The sequence below is a fragment of the Rhamphochromis longiceps genome, linkage group LG2, assembly GCF_057381845.1.
Source record: "Rhamphochromis longiceps isolate RC_006_pf linkage group LG2, R_longiceps_female_GT1.1, whole genome shotgun sequence".
In the NCBI taxonomy this organism is placed as follows: domain Eukaryota; kingdom Metazoa; phylum Chordata; class Actinopteri; order Cichliformes; family Cichlidae; genus Rhamphochromis; species Rhamphochromis longiceps.
Window position 1 is genome coordinate 2,710,709 of NC_140558.1, and position 12,274 is coordinate 2,722,982.

Consider the following 12,274-nt stretch of genomic DNA (forward strand, 5'->3'; position numbering starts at 1 on the left):
AATGGTCCATTTGATTCACCTTTTATTGTTTATTTTATTTTCACTTACTGAATACGGGACAGACTTGACTGGGGGAAAGAAGGGGAGAAAGAAAGAGGGAAAGAGAAACAGCTGAGAAGAGGGACGGGGGAGAAGGGCAAAAAACAAAAACCAACAGAACGGGCAGAGAAAAAAAAATGCATATATCAATCACCTGGGTCACCTGCTGAGAAAGAAAAAAGAAAACAAGCAGAAGAGAACAAGAGTAATAGAATAAACAACATCACAATGATATATGGGAATATGACAGTAAATACTAAATATTAAACATTATTGTGCAGCACATAAGATCAACAGAACACAGTGTGCTTTGAGGTAGGAGCCAAAAAGGGTTTGTGGGTGTGATCACCCGTGTGTACACCTGTGAGCATGGACGCGCTTGTTTTTAAAAGGTTCCTTCATGTAATGATCTGCTAGAGGGTGTGGGGGGGCCACAGCCCCGTCCTCCAGGGCATGAAGCAGGTATGGAGGAGATCAAAACTCCAGACATCCAGAGGCCCCCAGAACACAACAGACCAAGGAAGACCAACAGAGGGGCAGCTGCGCCACTGTCCCGGAAAGAGCTGAGGAGAGTCCCAGATGAGGGCTCACTCAGCAGCCGCGGAGCAGAAGCCAGGGGGAGTTGCAGTGACGCGCCCGTGATCTCCGCCGGCAGCCAGCCGTGCCTGAGTGACCGAGCCCCAGGCCGAGAGGCCGGGGGCACCCCACCTCCGAAGTGGCCCAAGCGAGCCCCAGGCTCCAGGCCCCGATAAGCGGCCGCCAAGGAGTGAGCCGGTGTGTACCTGGACGCCCATCCCCGGACACAAAGAACCACCAACGTACCGATGTCTGAGGGAGTCCGCCACTGGCAGGGGAAGTGGTGGTAGGGGGAGATAGGCCTCCAAACCTTGGAGGGCCTGAGATGTCCCCAGAGAGGTGGTGTCTGATACCCAACCTGACATATAGACACAGACATACAGGCACACACAGATACAAACATCCATTCCCACCCTCATGCTCTCATATGCACTTACTCCACACTCAACCAACGTGGAGACAGACATAAAGAGACGCTGTACACACGATCACACTCCCCAAGCGTACTCTACGAACCGGGTCTAGGTGCCCCCGCCCCTGGAGGGGGGAACTGCACCCAGACCCAGGTGGTGTTTCCCTTTTCCCTGCGGTGGGGGGAGGCAGACCGCCCCGACTCCGCAGCAGCAGGGAGGCCCCACACTCCAGACCGCAGTCGGACGGCCAACTTCTCCTCCTAGCCCCCCCGCTCCAGCAGGTCGCAGAGAATGGGGGTGAGAGAAGACTCCAAACCTCCCTCCACCCGCTCATTGTAGTGTTGATGCATGTGTGTTCTAAGGTGCATTTAAAACCCAGGAGGGCATGGAGCTACCTGCCAGAGAGCAGCAGGTAAGCGCATAGCCCCTCCTGCTAGCCCTCAATGTCTACGTGTATTTAACATTGAGAGGTGGGCAACGACGCCAGGGGTGAGGTGTACACCCTGATGGTAATTTGGATTCCGTGTATCGTGCCCACCCCCAAGATCCTATATGTATGTGTAATGAGAGTGTGAGTGATGTGAATGTCTAAGTTGCGGGATAAAATTGAGGCAGAGGCAGCCAGAAGGGGACGGGGGGGGTAGCCTCCTCTTCACCCTGGTGACATAACCCTACTCCAAGGTCCTGCATGTGTGGGTGGTTGTGGTGGAGCGGGAAGAGGGAGGCAACTGGAGATGGGGAGGGAAGGAAGGGAGGGGCAAGTGACCCCTCCCTGGGGCCAGCTCCCCCGCTGACCCCAGTAGGCACCCCCATACTCCGCGACCCGACAGGGAAAGGGGGCCCAGGCCCATCCAGCCCATCCAGATTTTGGAGATGTCTGCCCAGCCCAGTATCATAGCAAGCAAGCAGTCGGGCTCAGGTGCAGCCGATAAAGCGTGGGTGCCACCATAACTTGCATAACCTCCGCTGACTTTCACCTCTCAGAGGGCGAACACCAACTTCATTTACCCTCCACCCAGGTGTCATTATGGATGATAACATCGTCCAAGTAGGGGGCAGCAATGCATTGTGTGGCTGCAGCACTCGGCTGGGGCTCTGAACGAGCTGAACGCAAGTGTGACAGATTGGTACAAACCGTGGAGAAGGCTGTTTTTTCCTTGGGTTCTGCAGATAAGGGACTCTGCCAGTAGCCCTTGGTTAAATCCAGCGTTGTGAAAAACCGGGCCATGCCCAACCGGTCCAGGAGTTCTTCGACCCGGGGCATGGGGTAAGCAACAAAATGTGACACTTTATTTATTTTGCGATAGTCCACACAGAACCGTATAGACCCATCTTTCTTCACCACAAGAACTATGGGGCTACCTATCTTCTGCATTTCAGCCAATTCCCTCTGAACAATTTGCCTTTTATGTTCAGGAAGCCTGTCGGGTCATGAACGCACCGTCACTCCAAGCTGCGTTTCAAAATGGTGCTCGATGAGAGTCGTACAGCCAAGCAGGAGGGGGGAACGTCTGGAAAGCGCTGTTGCAATGCAGCAACATCCGCTCTCTGTGCCTGTGTGAGATGGTCATCACAATGGAGGGAGGCGGGAATGCCCCAACTAATGTCTCTCCTTCACCAGGCTCACCAGAGAAGTGGTTTCAGCCTCTCTCCACGCTCGAGGAGGTTGAGGTTATAAACCTGTGTGGCCCCTACCCTGTCTGACCCTGCAACCTTACGCTGGCGTAAGAGACTCAGCAGCCGATTAGAATCAACCAGAACAACATTTACTGTATATATTTAATAAATAACCAAATTAATGCACGCATCTTCCTGTGACAATGTGACCGTTTGCTCTTCAGTACAAAGGGCTTCACATGCAGCTCATATAAAAGATTCCCCCATCATATAATCTCTTAACACATGCTTTAAATAAAAGAGTGAGTGAAAATGTGGAGTTTCCAGCCGATTTTTAATCAAAATGATCAAACCTGCTCCGACAGTTTTTTATTCTCTCCGCTGCAGTTTAAAGGTTTGAGAGTAAAGATCAGGTATACAAACAAACTTCAAGAATAGACTCAGCAATTAAAGTGTCTGCGTCCTGTTATAAGAGCATATATGTAAAACTGTTTTCAGCCAACATGAAAAAGGAATAAAGTTGTGTCTGTGATTAATTACTGATGCTCATTAGGGAAACACAAAGACTTGAGGCAGACCTGCTATTTCCATCATCAACATGTTTCCATGTGTTTTGCAGTTTTTCAGCAGGACCCTGCTGTAAGACTAGCTGCACAGCTGATGAACGAAGAAACAAAGCAAAATATAAGAATAGGAATTCAAGAATTATAAGAATAAATATATGTACAGATATAATATAAATAAAATATAATAGAAAGATAATATAATAGGGTGGCACGGTGGTTAGCACTGTTGCCGCACAGCAAGAAGGTCCTGAGTTCAATTCCACCATCAGGCCGGGGCCTTTCTGTGTGGAGTTTGCATGTTCTCCCCGTGTTCGTGTGGGTTCCCTCCGGGTACTCCGGCTTCCTCCCACCGTCCAAAGACATGCACTTATTGGGGATAGGTTAATTGGTTAATCCAAATTGTCACTAGGTGTGAATGTGCGAGTGAATGTGAGTGTGAATGGTTGTCTGTCCCTGTGTGTTGGCCCTGCGACAGACTGGCGACCTGTCCAGGGTGTACCCCGCCTCTCGCCCCATGACAGCTGAGATAGGCTCCAGCGCCCCCCGCGACCCTGAAAAGGATAAGCGGACGCGAATGAATGGATAATATAATATAAATCTCGGGGTGCTATCAACATTGCTATTAACATGTTCAGAAATAAAGGCCGACTTTCTGCCTTTAGTCTTATTCATGAGAATTATTAGTTTTCTTCTAACATCCAGAAGTCTGCACGATGTGTTTCATAGTTTCTAACAAGCCTTGTTAAATAATTGGCCTCCAGCTCGCACTGGAACGGTTCGCAGCCAAGTGGGAAGCGGTAGTATGAGAATCAGCCCCTTCCAATCTGAGGCCATGGTCCTTAGCTGGAAAAGGGTGGAGTACCTACTCTGGGCCAGGGACGAGTTCTTGCCCCAAGTGGAATAATTTAAGTATCTCTTGTTGACGAGTGATGGGAGTAGGGAGCGGGGGGGAGTGAGAAGTTTAGCCATGGGCTCAGGGTAGAGCCGCTGCTCCTCCACATCGAAAGGAGCCAGTTGATGTGGTCCTGGGCGTGTCCCGGGTAAGGTGTGTCCCACCGGGAGGAGGCCTCGGGGCAGACCCAGGACACGTTGGAGAGATTATATTTCTCGGCGTGTCTGGGAACGCCTCGGTGTTCCTCTGGACAAGCTGGAGGAGATGGCTGGGGAGAGGGAGGTCTGGGCTTCTCTGCTTAGGCTGCTGCCCCCGTGACCATGCCCCGGATGAGCGGAAGAAGATGGATGGTTGTTTTTTATTTTTATTTTTGTGAACTCTGAAAATTCTAACAGTCAGCTTGTGCTTAGAATACAGTTGAATAAATATTAAGAACCAGATGATGTAATCATTTCTGGACAGGCTGGAGCATGCTGGTTCAGACGCTGCTCCTCCCAGTGGAAATGCACCTTCTGTAGGGCTTTTTATGAGAGAGAAGGCAAATATGCTCCAGTTATAAGTTTTCACAATTTATTATCCAAACAGTTGGAATTTCAAATTAGTTTTACATGGCACCATGGACCTTCTCTCTCTGGCTCAGAGACAAAAGGCTGCCGCACCCAGGAAGTAAACACTCTTTTATTGCATGTCACAAAAAGTGGTATTAATATGATTGGTCAGAACAGTTTAGAGTGGCCTTAGGTGTGATGTCGGGTCAGGTTTCCTCTTCTGCAGCTTTCTAAGCGTCTCCATTACCATGGCAACCATCTCTTGTCGTCCAGTGTAAAGACGGAGCTTGCATTCTGTAAGAGAAGCTTTATGATCGAGGCTCCGTTCCTGTGAGGGGTCTGGTGTCTGTTACTATTAGGGTAGCAGTCTACTTCCAAACTCTCTACAATTCACTGTGTGCAGTAAAAAATAAAACACAAATATGTTATTCTATTTATGAGACATTAGTTTTATAGATAAACATAAATCCCAACACTTCTCTTTCCTCCTTGTATAAAAAAGATTGTTAATGCTAGTTTTGATTCAAAATTCAATTCCGTTAAAAAAAAAATCCAACACATATGAACACCAAATAATAAAGAACAGCAAATGGTTCAGTTTAAACGTCTAACAGCAGTTATGAGACTTAACTTTAATCTGAGCCAAACTGATTTTCTAAGTTGTAAATACAGTAAACGCCCCCCGTCAGACAGTGTTTAACCTCCACTGAGTCAGCAGGTCTTAAAAGTTGTCAGTGTTGGGCAAGTAATTAGTTATAGTTACTAGCTACTTCTTCAAGTAATTGAGTTAGTAACTGAGTTACAATATTATACAAGTTACTAATTACTACGAAAAGTAACTATTGCGTTACTTTAAAAAATGTTTATCCGTTTACACTGCTGTCTGCTTATGGTGGCTTTTTGGCAGCGATTGCAGCAGTTACCTCATTGTTCTGACACACAACACAAAACTATCCACAACACTACACACTAACTACACAAGACAAAACATTAACTACACACTCCAAACACGCTAAACGTCACAAATCTCTCACATCTCAAAACTCCCTCCCTCTCTCGCTCTGTCTCTTGCTGCCACCCTTCCTAAAACTTCCCTCAACAAAAGAATAAAAAAAAAATCTTCCTGAACAACCAATGCCATGTTGCCATGTCGTTTTTTTTTTGATTGGTCAACACGGTACATTTTTCCACCAATAGGAAAGGGTTTATTGGCTTTTGTTTTTGCTTTTGAGGGCTTTCTTTAGACAACACAGTTTCTTCCCGTAGTCATTTTTGCTATGTCACTTTAAATTGGTCATGTGATTGGTTTGCCATGATTACTTATTTCTTCCTCAGCCAATCAGCAGCACTTGTGCAATTGTTTTGCCCTCTGGCTCCCAGTAAGCTGAAGACAGCTTCAATCGTATGTGTGTTGAAAAATAGTAACGCATCTGCATCGCATTTTCTTGTTAGTAACGGTAACGGCATTGTAACGATAGAAAGTAATTAGAATTAGATAGTAATGTGTTAGATTACTAATTACTGAAAAAAGTACTGTGTATGTGATAAGTCTCTCATTACGGCTGTTTATGCTGTCCCAACCACAATATTCTTACTCAAAGGTATGTGTGCATGAGTGTGTGTGTTGTAAACCCTCCCCTGTGGTTATACAATATTGTGTTCTCCCATGCATGCGCGTGTGCCTGTGGTGCTGCTGATTGTGCTTCATGCTGTGCACGTGTCCAACCCATCAAGGTTCACACTGGTATGCTCGCTCACAATCTTCTACATCCTTTGCTCTCTGCACTGCCATCTCTCCCTTTTTCTATCTCTGCATTCCCCCGTCCACCTCCCCATATGACATTTCTGCCATCATTATAGGATGGCAGAGGGTCGCACTTCCCGTGTGTCAGTTATTGGATTTTAGCAGTGGATCATCAAGGTTTTTGTTTTTGTTTATTTTATTTTTTTTGCTATTGCAAATTGAAGCAATCTTACTTCAGAAAGCAACAATTTCTTTCTGGAAAAACTTTGGATTCAACAGAATTTAAGAGCAATTTGAAAATAATACATAAAGGAAAGACTGACTTTGGAGAGCATCCATTCCTACCTACATTTATTGTACACTTCTTCAAGTAGGTAAGAAAACAAAAGAGGGGGTGGAATGTTGCAATGACAGAAAAATCTATTCTTTAGTTATTAAAAGTCAGATGAGTGAAATTGTCACTGTGTGCTTAGTCCATGACAACTGGCATCATGCCTATTACACAAATGCAGACCAAACAACCACACAGAGAATTCTTCTCAGCACGCTTTCAGTTTGACTGTGGTGTGGTTTGTCTTAGATGTTAAAGCACAGCAGACAGAATTTGTGCTAGTTCACTTTTAGACTGCATTCCAAAGCCAAAATTATTATGCAGAATTTTCTTTACCCACGTGGAGCACCCAGAAAAGCAGTCAACTCAGAAATAAAAGCCTCAAATGTTGCAACAACATTAATATAAAAAACAAACCAAAAACTAGAAACTAAACTGGGCACTGGAACCTGGAGACTAAGAAACTTGAGGAAGGAAACCAACCAGGACCAGGAGCTAGAATATTTTCAGGAACATGAGAGGAGAAAACATAGCACGATGCAACAAGGATCACGGGAGCATGGGGAACAGCAGGAAACACAGCTGGGACAAATCAAACATAATGAGATGAGGGAAGGCAAAACTAGATACACTGACCAAGCGCACAAGACTGTCAAAGTGAAACAGGAAATACGACATGTACGCACAGACACAGACTCAGAGACATCAGAAACACTATGACATAGCTGACATGGTGACAGAGGGAACATACACCAAGTTCCAAATTATTATGTAAGTGATATTTTCCTCTGATTTTCCTAAATAGTCGATTCAAATGACAGTCAGCATAATTTTTGAGTCATCAACCATTAGAGTATAATTCAAATGTTACTGAACAAACCTCCCAATGATAACAGTGTTTTTCACAAATAAAAATCGTAAAACGCACTGTTCCAAATTATTACGCACAACAGAGTTTCAAAACATTTTATAGGTTGTAGAGAATTGAAAATGGTCATTTGTTGAATTTGCAGCATCAGAAGATCATATTTACTGAAATCAAAAGCTATTTCAATCAAAAACATCTTAACAGGTCAAGTTACATATTAATATAGAACCGCTTATTTGATAGCAGTTTCACAATTCTTCCACAATGCTTCCCCGTGTTTTTAACACTGCAGGCGTGATTGCGGATGCCATGCAGGTGCGTCCACACGGCACTGCCGACCACGCCTCACCACATCTGTCTTCCTCCAACAGTCCAACGAAATGCATGTGGTCAGGTTAATTGGTCATTTTAAATTGCTGGCAAGTGTGAGTCTTAGCCCAGACTGGCAACCGGTCCTAAATTTGTAAAAGTTTTATCACTACCAATACTAGTGCAGAATTAATGTACAACATATATGTTAAAGGGTTAACTAGGCAACTGGAACCCGGAATTTTCACAACTGACCAACTATCAGCTTAAAATAACCAAATTGCTTCCAGTTTTTGCGGTGTATAGGTTTTATACTTATTTTTGTATAGTAATTCATATTTTCTTTGTTTCCTGGGTTCTAAAACTTTGGAGGAGAGTGGCATAAAAATGGCTAGGGTCAGCCTTTTCAATATTGAAATAATCAAAACTGAAATATTCCTACCTGGCAGCATGGTGCAAACAGTAAGAAGGTTCTGAGTTCGACCCTGCCATCTTGCTGTGGCTATCTGCATCTCTGGTATTCTGGCTTCCTCCCACAGTCCAAAGACATGCAGTTACTAGGGTTACAATTGCATTTGTCCCTAACCATCGGGAACCCCCACGTTAACTTTTATCGAGTGGAAAAAAGCTGGCGTTCATCCTCCAGCTTCACTGTGTTGATGTTATGCTAACATAGCTGCATTGCTAGTGATCACGTCGACATCATTTTATACCAGCTAGCCCAACTTCAGTAACCCTACAAACGTCATGCTGTTTAGTTTTCTGTCGTCATTTATGTTGGAAGTGATAGCAGAGCTGTACGTTTGAATTTTTCGGAAAACTCTCAGTCAGAACATGCTATATCATGTTTAGGTGGAAGCTAGCGAGCTAACTTCTTGCTAACTCCTAACTCCGTTAAATTTAATAAATTCTGTCTTCATGGTTGCCTGGATGTTAAACTTAATTGTTACAACTGGTAAAGCAGGAACGCTGATCATTTTATTAAAGATGAAAGAATTTAGACAGTTTTTAACTCTCAGTGATGCTGCAGTGTTCGTTTGATGTTGAGACCTGAGGTGAACGGAGTTTAGGACCCAGATTACTCAGCAAGACCCATGACTACAGTAGCTGTAATGCTCCAGCAATCCATGAAGCGATGCGGCTTTGTAGCTTACCAAAGTCGTACTAAAACATTTTTGACAGATTTTTGAGCACCGTGTACCACATAAAATTGGTTCAAGGTCAGTAAGCCAGTGTTGCCAACTTAGCGACTTTGTCGCTATATTTAGCGAGTTTTCAGACCCCCTTAGCGACTTTTTTTCTAAAAAGCGACTAGCGACAAATCTGGCGACTTTTTCTGGTGTTATTGGAGACTTATTTATGACGACTTTTGACGTGAAAGCGGGTATCGCTCTTACTCTCAACAAGCAGCGGGTGCTGCCGTGGGTACCTCGCCCGTTCCAAAGTGCTCACGGGCGGAGGATAGTCCACCCCCAGCTGCTGTCAGGGCAGAAGATGTTCACACCTATGCGTCCGAACTGCAAATGAATCGCACATGAGCGAAGCCGCTGCTCCCGCACTGACTGTAACGCAGTCAGTTCTTCTTTTACTGTTGTGCTGTTTTGTGGATCACGAGGTTTAAAACTACTTATAAACACACACACACAAAGTAACTCCACCAGAGTGCCAATTTCGGGTTACTTTTACCGGTCCATGCCCAGATAAGGAGCAGGGTTGGAATTGTGACATTAAAAAACAATAATTGCTAAAAGAAATTTAATTTGTAGTTCTAAATAAATTCTAAATGCATTTAGGACGTTTTTTACTCACTTTATGTCTCTTCCACGATGTTATTTCTCTCTCCAACAACATAGGTTACAATTAGATTAGCATGACCAATTATGCAAATGACGTCATTTAGCGACTTCTAGCGACTTTTAGGACAGCCAATAGCGATTTTCCTTACTGAGGAGTTGGCAACACTGCAGTAAGCACAACCAGAATTCATACACAAGGCGCACTGGATTATAAGGCGCACTGATGCACTAATATGAAAGTGAAAGCATACGCCTTATAGTGCGGAAAATACAGTTCTAACTTGAGAGTATGAACCTATGAGGGTGCAGAAAGCCAGTGACTGAGTCCAGAAGAAGGTGCTGTTGCTTATTAGCTGTGGTGCGCCACTCAACATTTTATTCTCTATCAGAAAAAATTGTGCTCCACAAAAGAGTAAACATACACTCAACAAAAATATAAACGCAACACCTTTGTTACTGCTCCCATTCCCCATGGGATGGACGTAGAGACCTAAAATTCATTCCAGATACACAATATAACCATCCCTCCCAAACAGTGGTCACAAATCAGTCCAAATGTGTGGTAGTGGGCACATCTGCTATATTGTGATAATCCATCCCACCTCACAGGTGTGCCACATCAGGATGCTGATCTGACATCATGAGTAGTGCACAGGTGTACCTCAGACTGCCCACAACAAAAGGCCACCCTGGAATGTGCAGTTTTTTGCGCTATTGGGGGTCTGGGGACCCAGAACTGGTCAGTATCTGGTGTGACCACCATTTGCCTCATGCAGTGCAACACATCGTCGCATGGAGTCTATCAGATTGTCAATTGTGGCCTGTGGAATGTTGGTCCACTCCACTTCAATGGCTGTGCGAGGTTGTTGGATATTCGTGGGAACTGGTACACGCTGTCGTATACGCCGGTCAAGCACATCCCGAACATGCTCAATGGGTGACATGTCCGGTGAGTATGCTGGCCATGCAAGAACTGGGACATTCTCAGCTGCCATCTGCCCTGAACAATGTGAACCATGATTCATCCGTGAAGCGCATACCTCTCCAACGTGCCAGACGCCATCGAATGTGAGCATTTGCCCACACAAGTCTGTTACGGCGACGAGCTGGAGTCAGGTCAAGACCCCGATGAGGACGACGGGCATGCAGTTGAGCGTCCCTGAGACAGTTTCTGACAGTTTGTGCAGAAATTGTTTGGTTGTGCAAACCAATTGTTCCAGCAGCTGTCTGGGTGGCTGGTCTCAGACGATCTTGGAGGTGAACCTGCTGGATGTGGAGGTCCTGGACTGGTGTGGTTACACGAGGTCTGCGGTTGTGAGGCCGGTTGGATGTGCTGCCATATTCTCTGAAACGCCTGTGGAGACGGCTTATGGTTGAGAAATGAACATTCAATGCACGGGCGACAGATCTGGTTGACATTCCTGCTGTCAGCATGCCAATTGCACGCTCCCTCATTGCTTGTGGCATCTGTGGCATTTTGCTGTGAGACAAAACTGCACATTCCAGGGTGGCCTTTTGTTGTGGGCAGTCTGAGGTACACCTGTGCACTACTCATGATGTCAGATCAGCATCCTGATGTGGCACACCTGTGAGGTGGGATGGATTATCTCAATATAGCAGATGTGCCCACTACCACACATTTGGACTGATTTGTGACCACTGTTTGGGAGGGATGGTTATATTGTGTATCTGGAATGAATTTTAGGTCTCTACGTCCATCCCATGGGGAATGGGAGCAGTAACAAAGGTGTTGCGTTTATATTTTTGTTGAGTGTATAACAGTGCAAACAGTAAAGCTAACATTTAGCTTATCTTATCTTAGCTGCAATAGTTTGCTGGCTATTCAAGTCACTATATGTATACGCTGTAAGTATTTTCTCTAAGACCTTGTCACGGCATAGTAATGCAGTGTATCTGATGTTAACTTTTTTGCTTTCCTAGGTGTGTTGCCATCCTCAGCATCCATCTTTAACTTCCCTGCCCCCACCATCGACTGTGTTGAAGCTCATCGTGTGTGCTCCGTTGAACCCACGTGCGAGGCATTGTATCGAGGCTTGGAGCTATGTGCAGAAGATGCAGCGGTGTCCCCGCAGGCAGAACAGTTGGCATCTGAGTGCGTGGAGAGGCGGGATGCCCTGCTAGCCAAACACCCCTCTCTACTGACCTGCAAATGTCAGCGTGGTTTCCGTAAGGAGGAGCTGTGCCTGCGCATATACTGGAGGGTTCGTCTGCTGCCAGGTCAGTGTGGTTGGATCGTGTTGGAGGTGTATATCTAAAGCTCAACTAAACTCTTTGGATAGCATAAGGTTTAAAATTAGGGGTGTGGTCATTTCAGTTTAACAGTATGCTGACTAATCCAGCTGAAGCTGATAGTGTTGAGTGACACTACGTATTTTGGTATCAATAGCAAGTAAATACAGGACCAGTACTGCAGATACCAACAGTGATACTTATAGTTCTAACTGTTTAGAGGAGAAGATTTATGAGATGAATCATTACCACTTAATTTAAAATTTAATGACCTGAATGTATTTTAAATAATTTAAAAAATACCTTTTAGATTTTCAAATATTTT

At 45.1% G+C, this 12,274-nt stretch overlaps 1 protein-coding gene across 2 annotated transcripts in view; it reads left to right on the plus strand.

Moving 5' to 3' along the window:
* gfra3 (GDNF family receptor alpha 3) overlaps positions 1-12,274 on the plus strand; it is an 81,856-nt gene that overhangs the window by 28,766 nt on the left and 40,816 nt on the right. For both annotated transcript variants that reach the window (XM_085414628.1, XM_085414636.1), the window contains exon 2: positions 11,641-11,937. In XM_085414628.1, the coding sequence (XP_085270754.1) occupies positions 11,641-11,937 (297 nt within the window). The remainder of the gene's footprint in view (positions 1-11,640; positions 11,938-12,274) is intronic.